This window comes from Chaetomium tenue (assembly GCF_020726465.1).
Source record: "Chaetomium tenue strain MPI-SDFR-AT-0079 chromosome Unknown F5144scaffold_2, whole genome shotgun sequence".
NCBI lineage: Eukaryota > Fungi > Ascomycota > Sordariomycetes > Sordariales > Chaetomiaceae > Chaetomium > Chaetomium tenue.
Window position 1 is genome coordinate 1,160,067 of NW_027117330.1, and position 18,592 is coordinate 1,178,658.

The following is an 18,592-nucleotide window of genomic DNA, read 5'->3' on the forward strand; positions in this document are numbered from 1 at the left end:
AACTTCCGGCAGGCGGCTGCGCAGTTACGCTCATCTAACCACTTTAGTACTAGTGTCATCAATCAACCCCTGCTGGGCCCTTCTTTCCTCGACGTCGTCGCAACGGCGGGGTAAAAATCACCCCATCAGCCCCTCCAAAAATTGCGACAGCGGTGGGGGTCGCTGAATAAATACCACCCACCCGAACCCGCCGAGGGGAGGAACCATTACCGGCGTCGTAGAAAGAGCGACCGCTTTTCACTCATTCCCGTTCTCCAACAAACCAAACCGTCACCATGACCGTCGACATCCTCTCGCTCCCTACCGTCTTTGACCGTAAGAATGCCCTCCCTTTCTCCTCCCACAACCCCCCACCAAAACCACTTCAACAAGCCTCCCCCACCAAGACTAACATCTCCCCCCCCCCTTCCAGGCCCGGTCCACATCGCCGTAATAGGCGGCACCGGGCTCTCCTCCCTGCCCGGCTACCACCCCGTCGCGGCCCTCACCCCGACCACCCCCTGGGGCGCGCCGTCCTCGCCCATCCTGATCCTCGAGCACGGCGGCGTACCCGTCGCCTTCCTCGCGCGGCATGGCCTCCACCACCAATTCGCGCCGCACGAAGTCCCCGCGCGGGCCAACATCGCGGCGCTGCGGGCGCTGGGCGTGCGCACGGTGATCGCCTTCTCCGCGGTGGGCTCGCTGCAGGAGGAGATCCGCCCGATGGACTTTGTGGTCCCCGACCAGGTGATCGATCGTACCAAGGGGGTGCGGCCGTTCACCTTTTTTGAGGGGGGCGTGGTGGGCCACGTCGGGTTTGCGGACCCGTTCGATGCGGGGCTGGCGGCCGTGGTGCAGCGCTGCGCGGCGAGCATGCGCGGTGACGGCGTGCGGCTGCACTCCAAGGGCACAATTATCTGCATGGAGGGCCCGCAGTTCAGTACTCGTGCTGAGAGCCACATGTACCGCTCGTGGGGTGGGAGTGTGATCAATATGAGTGCGCTGCCTGAGGCGAAGCTGGCGCGCGAGGCGGAGCTGGCGTACCAGATGATTTGCATGGCGACGGATTACGACTGCTGGCATTCGACTGAGGATGTGGATGTCGCCATGGTGATGAAGTACATGGCGGCCAACAGTGAGAATGCCAAGCACCTGGTCGGCGCGGTGTTGGATGAGCTGTGCAAGCAGGAGAATAGCGAGCTGGTGCTGGCCAAGCACTGGGCGGGGAGCGCGCAGGGCGCCGTCAAGTTCATGACCAAGCCAGAAGGGCGTGACCCCGAGGCGATGAAGAGGGTGGAGTATCTTTTCCCTGGGTTTTGGGATCAGTAGATGGTGGGAGTTTGGGTGGCAATTTTCAGTTCGGGCGCTTTGAGAGCAAGGAATTTTGGGACTTCATAGACACGAGAGATGATAGACATGCCGTAGGACCTTAGACCAACGCTTCAAGACTTTGTCACGTTCCACGGTCACTCACGTAGCCGCCGTTTCCAATGCTGGGTGCCAGTGTAGGTTAGGTATATATGCAGGTATCCATCCTATAGGTATGCCAATGCACCAGCGACATGCTCCAACAGAAACGAAAGCAAAAGTATCCCCCGAAACATACAACAGACACGCCACAACACCAAACACACCTTTGAAGCAAAAAATAAACAAACAAACCCAAAACCGCCCCCGCTCTATTGCTCACATCAAAAGGTACAGCGCCCTCACGGCCTTCTCCGCGACAGCCACATGCCACGGCCTCACGTCCACATCCCGTTCCGTCACGCCCCTCACGCGGGCCAGTGTCCCCAGGCCGCGGAAATACACCAGCATCTCCCTCAGGATCACGTCGTACATGGCCCTCGCGTTATCGCTGTACACTACGTTCACCTCCATCGCCACCGGCGCATCCTCTGGCCTCGGCCCGGCCCGCTTCACCAGATAGCCGCTCGCGAGCGCAGGGTTGAGGTCCGTGAGGGACGCCGAGTTGTTCAGTCTGTGCGAGACGACCACGCCCCAGGTCGTCTCGGTTGTGTCGATTAAGGTGGTGTCGCCGCCATCTGCGTCGGGCTGGTTGGGTTGAGATGGCAGTTGTTGTTGCTGTTGTTGGGAGGAGTCGCCGCCAGGGGTTGTGACGTTTATGCCGGAGCCGGTGGTGCCCATTGGCGTAGAAGGGTTGCCAGATTGGTCGGGAGAGAGGACGGAAAAAGGTTGCGGGGTGGAGACTGGGGTGGTGTAGAAGGCGGAGGGGGCGGAAAGGGGGATTGTTGTAACGGGTGGGATGAGTTGAAGGGATGGGTCCGTGTCGGTTGTGAGGAGGACAAGACTGACGGTGGCGCGGGCTTCTGACTGCGCTAAGCCGGTCCAGAGCTCCATTTCCTGCTGCTCCATCGGGCTGCACTTGGTGATGACGACCCGCCAGTGAACTTTGCAAGTCGAGATTAGGCCATGAGTCGTTTCCCAAATCTCGTGGATGACATCCCCTAAAACCCTTGACAGCGGTTTGCCTCGCCTCCCGAGGCAGTACGAGGCCATCGACTGGGTACTGCCCCTGTTGTCTGTCCATGCAGCAGTGACCCACCGCTCATCCACGCTCCGTGCGTACGCGACATGGATACATGAGTTTTCTCGTAGTAGGTTCGGCGATGGTGTGGCGGCGAGCTTGAAGTCGATCCCCCGAGGCAACGCCCGTTCAAGCATGATCGCCGGTGAGGGCATGGGTCCGCCGAAGAGCGTGCAGCGGTCATACGTCTCCAAGCAGAGCTTGGTGCATTCCGACGGAGACAGGACGACCAGTGACGTCTCCGAAGCAACGGCATCGAGCGGTACGAGCTGGAGCGCCAAGTCGTTCGAGATTTGTTTCTTCTTATCCATCATGCATCTCTTGTAGTGTTCAAACAGCTCTTGGAAGGCAGAGCAGCAATCCACAATTGAACTGGGATTCCCTGGCGTGTATGCAAAATAGACGACGAAATTCTTCTCCGACATGGATAGGCCAGCTAGAGACATGGCAAGATTCGTCATCTGGTCAGTGTATGCTGACCGAGCCCGAGGTAAATTAAGCCCCGGAGAGGCGATGTCATGGTCCGTCGGTAGCAAAACAAGGCCGTCCACGATGTTGGCGAGAGTTGGTAGCCTTTCAAAAGCACCGAGCTTCAACGACTCGTACGTGCTCTGAACCCTGTCCAGGAAGGCAGACGCATTGTCCCGCATGCCTTCAGCCTGGGGGAAGATGCACACGGCGACAACACTCTTCGGCCCCTGTACTGGCCCAAGGCCCAAGGTATCCCAAAAGGTGACGGCGGATGGAAGCACTGAGAGTTGGTTCTCGTAGCGCCGGATTTCGACGTGAGGTGTGGGGAGGAGGAAAATGCTCGGTTTGGGGAATTCCGCAGGCCTCACTTGCACCCGCCCGTTGGGCTGTACGAGGAGGGGCACATCCTGGACTTCTGTGAATGGACGAAGTCGACATCCGACCGCCTCAGACAACGATCGGGGGAGGGCCTTGTGCAGGCCCTTGATTGAGTAGCGAATAGCCTTGATCAAGCTTCGACGCAGATCTTGAACCTCGGAACTTTGGTGCTGCGACGCCAGTTTGAGCGATCCGCTTGCTGCCTGCTCGGTGAGAATCTGTGCCACCGTGATGAAATCGTCGTCGGAAACAGATATGCGGAGCGGTGCGGGCTCTGGGTCAGCAAAGTATCTGGAGAGGGAAAAGTCGGGGATCTCGGAGTTTGACAGCCGGGACAGATCGACCGGGCCATAGCCCGGGGAATCTACCGATATGTTCTCCAGCTCCCTGAACGAGGCCGCCATGGATATAACATCGTCCTCCGGTCGCCTGCGTACCACGCTTGACTTTGTTGGCGACGAGGCGTGGCCTATCTGGTCGCTCGCATCCTCGTCCAGCGAGGCTGAGCTGCTGTCGCCTGATTCTGAGCGGGCGTCATCTTGCTGTTTCGGTCCATTAGGAGCGACATTGGCTATCCTAGCCACAAGGCAACCAATATCAGGTGGTAGCTCCTTGAGATTCCTGCGTTGCCGTGCGGACCCAAGTAGTCGGCCGGCAGTGAACAGGCTTCCGTTTTGAAGTGTCCCACCCCCCTTCTCCTTCCGAACCGTAGAGGTATAATCAAACGGACCTTTCTCGTATTTTTTCGTAGCGGGCGACAGGGCTGGATCAAAATCGACCTTCTCAAATAGACTGCGGCGCCGAAGAGGGCCTCGTTGGGTGGATAGTATCAGTGGCGAGCGGCGAGTGTGGAGGCGCTTGAAAACGGTTTCGGGGTTGAATGGACTCGGGTTCCTTTTGACCCCGGCTATAGAATTACGATTAAAGCTTTCCATATTAGTTTGTTGCCGATTCTCATCGGCTAGTGTGCTGCGTGCGTGTCTCAATTCGGGTTTGGTGAATTGCGGAGAGACCGAGGGCGCATCCATTTCATCCTCCACACCATGGGTTGTCGGGTGTTGCTCTTCGAACTGGTGATTCCCGTTCTCTTGCATTGCCATCGCCGAGGATCCCAATTCTGGAAGGTCGGACAAATCCATAGCTTCGGAATCCAGATGCTCATCGAAGAAGTTGAAGTCCGCCTCAGTGAGTTCGTTGCCTTCGAACATGTCTTCTCCCAGATCACCGAACAGATTATCTTCGGCAAAGTTGGTCGTTGCGGGCTCGGGCCTAGGCTCGGCGCCATTCCAGCCCGCGTTGAAAGTATCCGGCACTGGGGCATCCTGCCGCATGGCGATGTGACCATCAGCGGCCGGGTTGATAGGTGGTTGGCCGGCGGGGCTTTGGACCTGGCCGCCGTCAAAAGACGGTGTAACACCGGACATTTGCACTCCGTCTGGAGGAGTGGGATACATCGTCCCCGTCGCAGGGGGCGGCGCGCCGTTCGCCGAGCCGCGCCAGAGAGCCATGGGCGAGTACCCATTCGTCTGCGCATGGCCTCGCACGTCCGGCTCAGCAAGCTCGCGCGCCGAAGCCGCATCCCTTTCCCTCTTCCTCCTTATGGCGGCGTCTTCTCTCTCGGTGGCCCCTTGGCACCATACTTTCGCCTTGTCCAAGGGATCTAGATGGTCAGCGCCCGTCCCCGCCAGCGCCTTTTCGAGCGGCACGTCCAACATTGCTTCGATTTTGGGTTTGCGAAAGCAAAGGACTGCGGGCCACGGCGCTGTTGAACTTGGGCCAACAAGCGGGGTCCTCTTCCCATCTGCCCTTTGCTCAAATGGTTTCTTTTGGAGGAAGTGTATATTTAGCCAGGAACAGCCGTCCAGCAATGAAGGCGACATCCCACTCATTTGGAGTAACTTGCAACATGTTGTTTTCAACTGCACAAACTTGTCGCTATGGTCCGACCTGAACCGGCTGACTTGCGTCTCTGGTGATTGGCCGTATTCCCCATCTGCGACTTGGTTTTCTGTATCAACGACGCTTTGGAAAGCCCCGAATGTCCCGAAAGGCGCGGCGAGAACGGTTGGACCGGCGTGTAACAAACTTGATCGCAAGACGTCGGCAGAAGAAACCAGACCCTGGAGGACGGACACATGGAGGGCAATGACGAGCGACCCTGTAGTGGTCAAATATATCCGAAACGTGGCGAGAGCCGAACTCCGGGGCGCTTGGTTCCAGTCGGCATCGCCAGGGTTGAATACCTGCGGGGGCAGCAGTGCGGAACGGTTGTTCAAAAGGATGGCGCCGACGTTGCGACAAAACGATGACGTTAGAGATGACAAGACGGCAGTGATGAAAAACTCATGGATCTCCTGCGCAGGAACCGACCCATACCCTTTAACATCGCCGACCGGGGTTGATGCGACTTTGCCATCCACGACCACCGGGGTGGGAGGGAAGCTGAACGGCTGGTTGGCCCTCGAGTTCATGTCCAGGGCAGAACCAGCAGAAGACGAGCTGTTCGGTGTGTTGATCGCGTTTGTTCCCGGTGGTCTGTTCTTCAGGAGCCCGATGGGTTCCAAGTTTCCATCTCCAACGAGGCCTAGGGGGTAGCCGCATACCTCCATCCTCGCGTGGAGGCCAAGCCGCTCAGAGTTACTCGGAGCGGCGGAGTCGCCGGAGGAGAGATAGAAGCACCATATGCCGCGCCGAACGGCGTCCATGTACACCAAGTGGCCATCGCTACGCAGAGCATCCTCGACACCACTGGCATTAAAGGTATATGTCGAGGATTGGGCGGCGATGGGTTCATATATACGGAAGGAGATTGCGGACAGGTTACTCTGCGTGGGGTGATGCTATGTCAGCGCCACGGCCTCAAGGTGGATGGGTGGCTTGAGTTAGCCTTGGGGCAACGTCTTACGATTAACAAATTGTTTGTCTCATAATCCCCTGCGTCCATATCGGAGGATATGCCGCGCAACGCGTGGGCTCGAGGATCGGGCGGTCATCCACCGAGGACGGGGGTTGAAGGCACGAGTTTATGAGGAGCCGGCGCATACGGACGGAAGGTTGCGCTTATCGGTACCCGGGTGGAGGCGTGACGTCGGGGGGCTGTGCGGTTTCTTCCCAGCGAAAGAGGAGTGTTTGGATCGAAGGTCTCGTGCTCTATGCGCCAGGCTGCCGAACTCCATGGCAGCGGGCGATGTTATAATCGAGCCAAGCTCCGCGAATCACGAGTGACCTGCTGCGAGAGGCATCCGAACTATTGACGAAAGGAAACGCTGGGAAGTCGCGATGACCAGTCGTGAGTCGCAAATGCAATACAGCAAATGTGTCAATTCAACGCCCAGGTAGAACGGGGCACGGTTGGCGATGCACGGGTTTCGATGGAGCGAGCAGCAGAGTTGATGCGATGATACGGAAGCAAGCTTGTGTCGGGGGGTGTCTGGTGCAACTTCAGGCACTTCTTACGTTGTTCCACTGAAGAAGCGAGATCAACAAGTCAGAGGGTCTAGTTACGCCAAGGCCCCCGCGAGCAGGGGTGGCACATGGGAGTCCGCCTCAAAGAAAGAATTGGGGGTTTTCATCCTCAGCCAGAAACAAGTCCAATATCCGACTAAGATTTTAATGTGGCCATCCAGTCTTTGTTGGCTACCTACTCATAAAATCGTAATGTCGAGGATACCGTAAGACAAAAATACAATTCATGAGCAGACACTGTCTCCAACTTGAATTCAAGAACGGGCCGAAGAAGCAAGGCCCCACATTACGGAATCTCCCGGCCCTGCACAGAAATGGAACTTGGGAGGGTCCAGGGATCATTTCAGTTCACCCAACCTCTCCCCGCCTTCCCTTTTGAGAGGGCGGTCGAAACTTTTTGGTTTTCTGCCTTCGACATCCAGAGCTTGCAGCTTGCGTCTCGAAATTTCTTGTCCAGGCAATAACATCATCCACCATGAAGTTGACAAATCCGGGGACAGTTCCTGTGTAAGTATCAAATGCCTTCGACTTTTTGGCTGACTATCGTAATGCGATAGAAGTGTCACTGACGAATGGGCGCAGATACACTGTCGCGGGGCCATCCACGGCCAGGCCGCTGCCAGATTGGCTTGCGCGCCGTAGGAAGAGATCATCCAAGTACGACCCCGAAAACCTCAATAATTTCGAGTTGCTTCAAGAATTCGAGTTTGAGGAAGGCAAGTCACTCTCCACCTTGTGTCTAGTTTGGTTGCTCGCGCGGATCCTAACTCTCGTGGAATAGCCAGCAACTGCGTCCGAATCAGCGAAGATGGCAACTGGATCATGAGCACAGGGACATACAAGCCCCAATTCCATGTTCACTCGACGCAAGAATTGTCCCTATCCTTTTCCCGCCACACGAAATCCGAGAACACGACGTTCCTCTTCCTCGGTTCCGACTACACCAAAAGTTTACACCTGCAGAGCGACCGGTCGCTGGAGTTCCACACGCCAATGGGATGTCACTATGAGGTTAGACTCCCGCGGTTTGGTCGTGATCTTGCATATCTGCGCCAGAGTACCGAAGTGCTCATCCCGTCGGTTGGGTTGAGTGCAGATGGGTCCGGTTTTGGCGAGGTCTTCCGTTTGGACTTGGAAAGGGGCCAGTTTCTTCGCCCCTGGCAGATTGACGTCGGCAAAGACGCAGACGCGAGCGGTTTGCAGGGGGGCATACATGTCGGATCTGTCAACGTGGCAGCGGTCGCGGAGAAGACACATGGTCTCTGCGCGTTTGGCACATCGATCAGCACAGTCGAGTTCTACGACCCGCGAAGCAAAGGGAGGGTGGCTGTCCTTGGGGGCCATGATGGCGAAGTTACCGCGTTGGACTACAATGACGACGGGTTGTCGCTTGCTCTAGGTACAAGCACCGGCCAAATCCGCGTGTTTGACCTGAGAAACCCGCGCCCTCTCATGAAGAGGGACCAGGGGATGGGACTTCCGGTCAAGAATCTAATTCACTTAAAGACGCCTACCGAGGAGCGCAAGCTTCTTTCGGCCGACAAGCGGATCATCAAAATCTGGGATGAGCACACGGGAGATCTTTGGACATCGGTTGAGCCGTTGGTTGAGCTGAATCATGTTACTCATATTCCCGACTCAGGCATGATCTTGACTGCGAATGAGGTATGTTTTCAGAGCTCAATAACCTACCCACGATGCAGTTCGCTAACACAACATCATAGGGCAAGCATATGCACTGCTTCTTCATCCCGAACCTGGGATTGGCTCCGAAGTGGTGCCATTTCCTCGACAACCTAGTCCATGAGATGGAAACCGAGACGCAAACCGAGACATACGACAACTACAAGTTCCTCACAAAACCAGAGCTCAAGGCGCTCAGCCTAGACCACCTCATTGGGAAGACCAACCTGCTCCGGCCGTACATGCACGGTTACTTCGTTGCTGCTAAGCTGCACGATCAGGCTCGCCTCATCGCCAACCCATACATCTGGGAAGAGGAGCGGGCCAAGAGAGTCAGGGAAAGGGTTGAGAAGGAGCGCTCCACCCGCATCAGAGGTGTCAAGAAGGTCAAGGTCAACCAGAAGTTGGCGGACAAGATTCTGCAACGACAAGAGAGGAGAGCCAAGGTGGACATCGAAGCTGGCGTTCTCGGTGATTCTCGTTTCGGCAAGATCTTCGAGGATGAAGAATTTAAGGTCGACGAAACCAGCTATGAGTTCCGAGCGCTCAACCCCAGCACCAGAGTGGATGGGGCCCCGGAGCAGGATACGCGCTTCGCCGCCAACTCAAGCGACGAGGAGAGCGACGAAGAGTCCGGACCAGAGATCAGGAAGGCCAAGGACGACGTGGTCATGCAGGTATCCTCTTCGACGACAAGGGGTGGGAAAACCAGGGACACGGCGATCGGCTCGAGGGCTCAGAAACAAACACGCACCGCAAAGAGCCGGACGAACGAAGTTGTTGGAGAACAACAAGTCACATTTGTGCCGGAATCTAAAAAGAAGAGCAAGCCGCAACCAGCGCCGGCACCGAGCAGGCGCCAAGACAGCCGGAGGAGCGCAAGCACCAACACCTTCCGCCGGTTATAGACGCCTCATACACTCCCATCCAGACCCTATATTATACAAGCAAAATCGTGGTATCTCGGGGTTCGTTCCCTTTGTACATCAACATCACAGCCATGATTCCCATGCCCCTCGTCACCAATTGTCCTTTCTGATCCCGGCGTTACCTCCTCTCCTACCCCCGCCGGGCAATCCATCACCCTACATCTTCCGTTCCAGCATCTCACTTTCGGCTGAAGTTCGCGCGCTTTTTCTTGGGCTTGTCAAGGCCTTTCTCAAGATCCAGGTACTCGGGCTTGATCCTCGGCGTCGGCGGCACATCGTCCAACTTGTTCCGCCCTTCCTTAACTGACTTGGGGAACTCGGATCGCCGCGGCGTTAGGACGGTGACCACCTTTCTCGCCGACCTCCTAATTGTTTCTCGGACTGTCCACTCGCGTTTCTTGGCGACAAAGAAGAGGACTGAACTAGCGACTGTGGCGGGGAGGGTTGGTTAGGTCACTGCAGCGAATTGGCGGGAATCGATCGGTTAGACTTACTGCCAACGAGTGCTACCACAACTACCACGATTATGATGGCGATCATGGCCCCTTGGGAGAGCACCACCCCACCGGTGGAGGGGCCGGCCGCACCGGCGGTGGTACCGTCGATTTCAGGCCCATCGTGGCCGTCTGCGGCGAGAGGAAAATTGTCTGTGTCCGCCATGTCGTTTCTGTGTGACGGTTTGCCTACTGGATTGCTTGTACGTGTACCGTCTCCAGAGACAAGTCGAGCCGAGTTACAATGAGGTAGGACGACAAAACGAGCGACCGCGGGACCAGCTGCGGCGTGTGGGAGAGAATCAAATGAGGGAACTTGAATTGAGAAACAGGGAGGGAAAGGAAAGTGTGCGGTTGTGCCGCTAGGATGTGACAGGCGAGTATATAGGACGGGCCGCTGGTGTCATTCGAGGGAACCCAGGCCAAGAGGATGAGACGGGCGACTGGCCAAACACCAGATTCTAGCGTCGTTACGGCACCAAGCCCAAGACATCGCCCTCCACCTCTGATCCTATAACAGCCTCCAATATGACCGACCCCGCGGAGCCCTTCGCCTAACTATCCTCCGCTCCCTCAAAACGGCCTCCCTATCACCTGTGATGACCTGATGCTGTGCACCTCCCTGGAACCCGGTCCGCATCTGCAGCGCCCGTCACCCCTCGGCACTTGCGCGGCACACAATTGGACCCCCCCCTCCCCTCCCCTTGATGAACAAAGTTTGAGACCCAGCGCCCATCACCTCACCTTCCCTCTCCCCCATCCCGCACCTCCCATTGGGCCCGCGCCGTGATCTCACAAGCGCCCGCCCATGTGGTGGCACAGAAGCCCAAGCAACGGTCGCACGAATCGGGAGTCGGTTGCCAGGGGTGTTCCTTCAACCCGTCCCCTGGTCCCCTGGTGACTGGTCTGTCTCGGCGATGCCAAGGTTGAGTTATGCAGGGGATGACGGGACGGGGCAGGCCAATCAGCGGGGGGCGATGTGCGCGGCGGCGGCTCGACGGTGGGGGCGATTGGAGGGTCGGCCGCACGTCACATCGTGACTTCGGTTTTTGGGCTTTTGGGGTTTGGGGTCGGTCCAATGCGTGTGATGGGTTTGGAGCGGATGGGAGGGGATGGGGACGGAGGGGTTTGGGTTTGGGTTTGGGCCCTTTGAGAAGCGGCTGGCTGGGGTGCGGAGGAGTGAATGGAGGTGCCGTTATGGCGCAGTTCCGGGGCGCGCTTGCAGGACCATATCGTGCATGGAGAGATCTGGGTAGGCAAGGTACATACCTGAGTTTGGGTTTGTGCTAGAGGGAATGACGCAGTTTGTGATACTGCCGAGTTGGACAATCTTGATGGAAAGGAACGTTAGAGTTTATAATGCCGAAACAATGACGGATAGGGTTGAGAGAAGTTATCCCTTTATTCTTCTACCAAAAAGATAGAGAAAGCGCTGGTGGTAGGGGAGATTGATTTGCTTACCTGCACTACAATCTGCAGTTCGAACCTATTGTTCGATGATGCCACTGAAACCCGTATGCGCCCCCCTGGGTGGTTGCCCCAAATCCCCTCCTGGAAAGGTTACGATGCTCTTCTAGCAGGACATCCAGATCTTTTATTTCTTTGTCAGAGGATCCGATAAGGGCCACTGCTGTAGGGCCAGTTGCATGATGCGCCTATCAAGGCGCATTAATATGGGAGCCGCGGCTCCCGGGTGTCGCCTCAGAAACCTCACGCGGCTCTGAGGGACCAGGACTAGGGTAACCTACCTAGTCTGGGAATCGAACTGTTAGCCTCACGGATTGCAGAATGACTTTTGTGGCAGTACCTAGGTACTGCCAGCTAGGCCACCAGCGCTCTCTTTTTGTTGGGGAGATGCTTCGTGATTCGTGGCTATAACATCACGGAAGCGTTCCGTCCCAATGCCCACTGTGTCAACACCCAAATCAGGTTTGAGAATCATCACAACCAATCGCAAGTACCAGCGCCTTATTAATCGAACTACTAGGCTCAATGCTTCTTGATCTCGTTGAACTAGGTACCTAAGCTTAGGACTGTCATATCCAGACTTCTTGTTTGCTCTTAACCGAGTCTTGCTTCGGGCCAACACCACTCTACCTATGCGGGTAGGTAGGGATTCCTCAAGCCATGGTTTCTAGAAAGGCAATCCGGACTACCTACATATAATCACATTAGATAAGCTCATTCAGATACTTCAATAACTTATCCAACGAAACTGCTAGAATACGTAGCCTGGGGAACGTTGGCGGGAAAGTGGGATTAAACCACTGGAAGTTGTCATGTAAGTGACTGCCCTTGGGTTGTTCTAGTACCCGAAAAGACTCGCAAAGATTGGATTTCATTGCAAGATGACTGAAGAGACGGACCGGGAACATGTCTGCAGCACTGTACTTGCACATAATGCAGGTGCGAACCCCCCATACCAAGCACCCACTCGCCTCCTCGGTGGGAAGGCGCGATGAACTAAGGGCAAACACTTTGGTGCCCACCATTTGCGTCGTTTACGTGCTACGAATTTTAAACCGATTATCATTCTTGTTGTTCTGTTGTTTGAGCTTTGAACCCCTTTCCACCGGACTCAATACCGACTCTCCCTTGACGAGTTGCTCTTTAGAGTTACTGGCTTCCCCTTTCCTTTCTGCCTCGTCTTTACCACGAACTTTTCGGCCGAGGTAAACGCCAGACCTTGACCACAAAGCCATGGCACATTCGTCGCCGGGGCAATCCCGAGCACTCGATTCCGTTGATCAATTTCCGACGGCAGACAGCCTAAGCGATCCCACAAAGGCCTTCGAGTACCACGATGAGGATCCAGCCCTCTCATTCGAACAGCAAGGACCGCTTGATATTTCGCAGTCGCCTCCAAAAACCAACAACAACAAATGTCACCATGACCTTCCCGCAGAAGAGACGGACGACTACAGGGATTCCCATGACTCTATGCTGTTAGAAAAACCATCGAGCCTTTCCAAACCCCTGGACCTGGGCAAAGGGTATGCATACGGCCCTGCAGTACAGCTTGCCCCTGGTTTCTTCACGAAAATGCCGGGGAAACAGGCCGCGAAGCAAGCCCCTATCCGTCAAGAAGCCCACTCCCATTACTTAGACAACCTTTCATCCGGCCCAGTCCGAGGAGCCGGCAGTCTTCGGCCGTCTTTTTCTTCAATCGGTAACGAGCCGACAGCAAGTACCAGTAGCAACCTTCCCGCTGCCAGATCCCCGGATCAAGCAGAGCCTCTGACAGCAAGCCATATCCCTACAGTAAACGGCCACAACAGTTCTGATAAATGGGGCATAAGGAGGGACGCCCCGCCGATGGCCAGAGCCTCCCCTTTTGCAGACACATCCCCCAAAGAGCTCGCACGGCCATTCACCCAAGCACCGGTGACTCGGGTTGAGCGCAACCACCCGAGTGTTCCTGACAAGGAGGAGAAAGCAACTCAGGTTTCAGCCCCGGCCAGGGGATCATCATCTGGTGCGGAAGTGCACAGGTCCCCAGCAGCAGTACGGGATCACGACCATGTAATTCCGCACTTTGGATCCCCCTCCTGCAATCCGCAAGAACTACTGACGGATGAGGCCGAGAAGGAAAGAAGCCAATTTTACCACCCTCCTCTGGTACCACCAACGGGTGGCTCTCGCCGCTTTGCGGAGGAATCTGTGGACCGAGCTCGGAACCATATGATGAATCGGCCGGTAAAAGAGATTGCACATGTTGGGTTGGCGAAAGCAATCCACCGAGTTCGCCCGGTTTCCCGGAGCTCCAACATGTCTAAACAGAGGTTGGTTTCCTTGTTTGTATGTTATGAGACACCAAATACTAACAGTCGAACAGGTCGAGATGTGGATCTCTGGCTTCCAGTCCAGTCGTACGACAACGGAGAGTCAACATTAGCCATGAGTTTACAACTGGAATGGCCGGTGTCATCAACCAGTTCACCCAGCAGCAGAGTGCTGCTCTTGAGGAACAGAAATCGAAATACCACAAGTACATCAAACGGCTTAAACGGGATCTTGCAGATGGATCTGGTGTAATCGCTCAGCAAATTTCCCAAATCGACTCTCAGGCAAGCCAAATCAATAACTTGCGGGACTCGCAAGAACAGATGATGGGTCAACTGAAAGACATTGAAGCTAAGTTGGGGGCGTCTGAAGACCGTGGCCGGAAACTAGAAGAAAAGTACCGCGCCTGCAAAACACACCTCAACTCTGCCATCAAGGAGCAACAAGATCTGTACACTCGTTCCAAGAAACATTGGGGAGACACAATCGAGCAAGTACGCGCCATGGAGAAATCCCAGTGTTCTGAGACGGAAGCGGCTGTTCAGAAAGCGGAAGTGATCAGAGAGCGGATGATAGAGAAAGTACGCCAAATCATCGCCCAGAACAAGAGCGAATCATCAGAGTGTGAGTGATGCAGCATTGCGAGCCCATACGTGGAAACTAACCCCCCAGCTAGTGTACGAACAGATAAATTCCCTTAAGCAGCAGGTCGAGGAGAAGGAAGCCGAGCTCGGTCAGGAGCGGGAATCTGTTCGTTCCTTGTCTGAAAGGCTGCATGATCTTCGAGCTACCTCGAGTGGTTTCGAGGGATTGGCTTTACAGGGGAAGGAGATTCTGCGGGAGCTGGGAGAACAGCAGGCAAAGGCGGAAGAGCATCGAAACAAATCCGCGGAGGAGTTGCAGGAAAGGTTTGGTTTATTGCCCCCAAGCCTAAGGTTGATGACTGACGTTGCCCTGGTAGGCTTAATGTGATTGCCACTCGCCTCCAGACACTTTCCGATTCCATGTCCGGGCAGCCGGACGCCATGTGCGGCATTCGCGAGGCTCAGGATGAATCATTGAATATGTGAGTAGCTCTTAGGTCAACATGAATTGTCTATCGGTAACTAACTCCAAAAAGCGTTACGGCTAAGCTTGACAGTATTCTGGAGTCGCGAGTTGCGGCTGCGGACGCTGCCGGCCAATTGTCGGCCGACCTTGAACTTCATACAGGGAAAATATGGCAGCGCCTGGACAGTCACCTCGAATCACTGAGTAAACAGCTCGCAGAGAAGGCAGAAGAGAATGGCATGGTGTCCACACTCTACAAAAGGAAGGACGCTGAATGCGAGGCGCACTTGAACGAGCTTGCAATGTTGAGAGCGACCACAGAGAAGCAAGCGGACCAAATTCATGAACTCGAGGCAAGCTTGGTTGTCTCCGATGCAGCCCAGGACCAGAACGAGGAGACAATTCGACGGTTGGATGAGCGAGCCACAGAGACGGAGCGGCTAAGAGAGGAGGTCAACTCCAAAACGGCCGCCGTGGCCGAACTACAGCGCAGACTCGATACCAAAGAGGCGGCATTTTCTTCTGAACTTCAGAATTGCAGTTCGAACATCCAAAAGCTCGCCAATGCACTTCAGGAGAAGGATCAGTCCCTGAATACCGCGGCCCAGCAAGCGGCGGAAGTGGCTCGCCGGGAAATGCGACACGAAATGGAGAAAGTCCACGCAAAAACCGAGAGATCTCTTCAAGAAACAATGAAAGACCGGGACTCCTTGGCTTCCCAGATAGAAGAGCTCAAACGACAGGTCCAAGAAAAGGAGACAAGCGAGTCTCGGGATGCCGCCACAATGCGTTTACTGCAGGAGAGTCTTGCAGTAGAGGAAGAGAGGGGCAGGCTGGTGACTGAGAAACTCGCACAACGTTCGACCGATCTCGAAGAGGTGGAAAATAAACTAACAGCACGGGTAAAAGCCTTGGAAACAGAGCTAAAAGCGGCCAGTGATCGAGCAGCTGGCTTGGAGACCGAAAACCAGCGCCAGCACGCCAGGTCCGAAACGCTCATTTCCGGTCTGAAGCGTTGGGTTCACCAGGAAGGGCTTTTTGCAGATGGGTTAGACAACCTCGGCGACAGCCATGAAAGTGTCGAGAAAATCACCGAAATCCTGACGCGTACTTTGGGGCCTATGCCGGTTTGTCTGGACACACGAACTGGTAACCCCAATGCGAGTCTAGGTGATTCATTACCTGGCAGAGAGGACTCGAAGTTTTTCTCGAACCAGCCCATGCCAGAAAGCCTCAAAACCCACACCGGAATTGGCGGTTTCATGGAAGGCGACAATGGTGACCCGATGGCGAAACATCCTGGGACCGACGACGCAGCAGAGGGTGCGTTTAAGAACGACCCGTTGCCGTACGCATCTAGACTGCACCACATGAGGCGTGTTGTTGTTCGCAGCCCGGCAAATGTGCCGAATGAGCCGGCCGCACCTTCAATCGACCAGGAGAAGATGCGGAGAAGAGGGGGGACGCAACCGAAGTCTATCATGAAGCGTGTCACCAGAAGCACGTCCGGCATGCTGAGGCAGAGGGAAAACGATACAGCTACTAACCAGGGGGCTTTTAAGAGAAACGGGGGGGTTGAGCTTTCCAATGGCCCGTCGCTTGCTAACGAACTCAAGGGCATGCGCGGCGACACTAGAGCCATTTCAGCACCTGAAGCAGAGGCAACCGAGGACACAAGCGGGGCATTTCCAGAGCGGCCTTGCAAACGGAGGCGCTCAGAAACGGCGAGGCCCGATGATTCGGCGACCTTCAAAAGCTCCGGGCAAAAAATGAAAGGGGGTTCATTCAGGCCGGTCCCGGTTTCCGAATTTGAAGCGGTGGACCTGGAGGATGAGGTCTCAACCATGGTCCGAAGCAAGGGACGACGTCAGGGAAACCAGCCTAACACGAGCAGTTCTCACGATCCTCTCAAGTCCACGTCAGTCCGTAACTCGCGGACATACTCAGGATCCAACTCACAGGGCTTGCATAGAGTACCGTCAGCAAACACCCACAGGGCGTTAGGCTCAAGACAAACGAATGTGCGGACCTATGGCTCACAAAGGGCGGCCGGGGGACATTTGACGGAGGGTCAATACACGGAATCCCGCTTTCCGCTACGACTACAACCGCCGTCTCGGTACTGGCCGCCGAAGCTGAAGGAGGAGCCGCAGGATTCGAAGACTTTCTCACAGGGTATCGTTACTAGGTAACGAGACCTTGTTGGTTCCCTTCCGGACCTGAATTGCTTGCTTGGTCTTGGGGATGACTTCCCATACTTTGCTTGATTATCTTGGAGGGACAACTTTCCCATGTTCAAGGATCGTGTGGCACGTCGAGTCGGCCGTGTTTGCTGATGTAAAACGAGGGAGGGAGAAAGGGGAAGGGAAAATAAAAAGGGATAGACCAGAACGAAAAAGCCAGTTGGCATGGGGCCGTTGGGCCGAGCTTTGTGATTTTTGGAGGCTATATAGAACCAACACTCTCACAATTGCTGACCCATGATTGTGATTTTCCGAACCGCAGATGTGAGCAGAAACGAATAAATCTCCTAATCAGTCCCTTCGGGATTCAACGCCCGGCCGGCTAGGCCATATAGATCCCAGAAAACGAAGTATCCGCCGCGATGCCGAGGTCTTGAGATAATGTCTAGATTTAGTCCGTCTCCCAAACCCTAAAAACGCCGGCCATGCTGTCATGGTGTTTTTTGTACTGTACACTGGCGAGTCCCGGTATAATACATGCCCTTGGAAGGTTGTGTAATGACGATTGCTGTGCCCTCCTAGGCTCGAGTCGGGTTGGGCAAGCTTAGTGCCCTTTCTTCCCCATTTATGGGGTTTGGTCCGCCCTTCTCCTCGAGCCCCTTGCCTTCGCCCCCCCTCTTGCGAATTTCGATCATTTACCCTTTCGTTTTTGTTCGAGAAATAGGACTCTCCTCCGGACTGTTCGGGCACGTGGGCGTTAGCAATTCGCTCCTGCTCGGCTGCTAACTCCCCTAGTTCCCTGCCTATTCATGGATTCGAAGGAGGAGCGCTCAATGGGAGGAGATGGATCTCGGGCGGGGAGCTCGTACTGATAGGGTCGTATTTGATCATGCTCATGGGCAGGGCCGTCCGCGCGCGGGTGAAGGTGTAGAAGTAGCCTGTCATGGCCATGGAGAGGAGGCGCACATTGATAATGCGTGACTTGGCTGATACATTTTTTGTTAGTTTTGGGCTTGGAGTTTGTGGCAGGGCAGGACATACCCTTCTTTGCCATCTTGAACTGGTCGGTCGGTGTTCTGGCGCGGCCGCCCCTCTTCTCTTTGGCTGGTCTGGAAACGAGCGCTGTCGTCGTCGTCGTCGTCGTCGAGGTCGGCGGGTTCGAGGTTTTGCGGTTCCGAGCTGCACGGACCTTGACGGGCGGGAATGCCAATGCGCACGGGCCAGATTACCGGCGTGGGGTCAGGTCCCCTCCATTTCTCAATCGTAGGCGGTGTTGATCCGGAGTTTAACCACGAATCGTCAAACAACTTTGCATCAAGTCTATGAAGTCGACCAATTAGCCTTACCGAAAGCGAGTCTGAGTCTGGAAACCGAGTCCATTAAGTGGTTCATTTTGTTGGTTTATTTGAGAGGCGACTTTCATGTTAACAACCTGAAAACTGGTCAAAAGGCACCACCAGGTGCTTGTGTTCGTTTCGTCTTGGCAAACCGAAAAGCCTTAACACACAAGCTACGAAACTAATCGGTTTGGATGACGATAGTGATGAGGCCTCGACAACGACAGGCATCAAAGTCACGCGGGACACTGATGTCGGCAAAATATTGTCCGACTTCGCTGGCCGCTCGGCG

The 18,592-nt window shown here is 55.4% G+C and overlaps 6 protein-coding genes across 6 annotated transcripts; 3 read left to right on the top strand and 3 right to left on the bottom strand.

Moving 5' to 3' along the window:
- Positions 1 to 56: 56 nt before the first annotated feature.
- Positions 57 to 1,449, top strand: F5144DRAFT_618261 (nucleoside phosphorylase domain-containing protein). Its single transcript, XM_066791913.1, has 2 exons — positions 57 to 315; positions 413 to 1,449. The coding sequence occupies exons 1-2, from the start codon at positions 276 to 278 to the stop codon at positions 1,306 to 1,308; spliced, it is 936 nt and encodes a 311-aa protein (XP_066646043.1). The 5' UTR covers positions 57 to 275; the 3' UTR covers positions 1,309 to 1,449.
- Positions 1,450 to 6,814, bottom strand: F5144DRAFT_504860 (mediator complex subunit 13 C-terminal-domain-containing protein). The gene is made up of 2 exons (XM_066786439.1): positions 6,282 to 6,814; positions 1,450 to 6,201 (listed from the first exon to the last, which is right to left on the bottom strand). The coding sequence occupies exons 1-2, from the start codon at positions 6,318 to 6,320 to the stop codon at positions 1,666 to 1,668; spliced, it is 4,575 nt and encodes a 1,524-aa protein (XP_066646044.1). The 5' UTR covers positions 6,321 to 6,814; the 3' UTR covers positions 1,450 to 1,665.
- A 400-nt stretch (positions 6,815 to 7,214) lies between these two features.
- Positions 7,215 to 9,706, top strand: F5144DRAFT_96734 (WD40-repeat-containing domain protein). Its single transcript, XM_066793601.1, has 4 exons — positions 7,215 to 7,348; positions 7,424 to 7,561; positions 7,627 to 8,506; positions 8,566 to 9,706. Exons 1-4 carry the CDS (start codon positions 7,317 to 7,319, stop codon positions 9,430 to 9,432), a joined length of 1,917 nt encoding a protein of 638 aa, XP_066646045.1. The 5' UTR covers positions 7,215 to 7,316; the 3' UTR covers positions 9,433 to 9,706.
- F5144DRAFT_599181 (uncharacterized protein) lies at positions 9,632 to 10,113 on the bottom strand (the record flags this gene model as incomplete). The annotated part of the gene is made up of 2 exons (XM_066790991.1): positions 9,632 to 9,882; positions 9,948 to 10,113. The coding sequence occupies 2 exons, from the start codon at positions 10,111 to 10,113 to the stop codon at positions 9,632 to 9,634; spliced, it is 417 nt and encodes a 138-aa protein (XP_066646046.1).
- A 3,149-nt stretch (positions 10,114 to 13,262) lies between these two features.
- On the top strand, positions 13,263 to 17,175 carry F5144DRAFT_526074 (uncharacterized protein; the record flags this gene model as incomplete). The annotated part of the gene is made up of 5 exons (XM_066786822.1): positions 13,263 to 13,729; positions 13,783 to 14,224; positions 14,418 to 14,638; positions 14,692 to 14,796; positions 14,851 to 17,175. 5 exons carry the CDS (start codon positions 13,263 to 13,265, stop codon positions 16,970 to 16,972), a joined length of 3,357 nt encoding a protein of 1,118 aa, XP_066646047.1. The 3' UTR covers positions 16,973 to 17,175.
- Positions 17,176 to 17,177: 2 nt separating this feature from the next.
- On the bottom strand, positions 17,178 to 18,036 carry F5144DRAFT_560486 (mitochondrial 54S ribosomal protein bL33m; the record flags this gene model as incomplete). Its single annotated transcript, XM_066788213.1, has 3 exons — positions 18,005 to 18,036; positions 17,833 to 17,949; positions 17,178 to 17,701 (listed from the first exon to the last, which is right to left on the bottom strand). Coding segments are annotated over exons 1-3 (173 nt in total), but the record flags the coding sequence as incomplete, so codon positions are not given.
- Between the last annotated feature and the right edge of the window lie 556 nt (positions 18,037 to 18,592).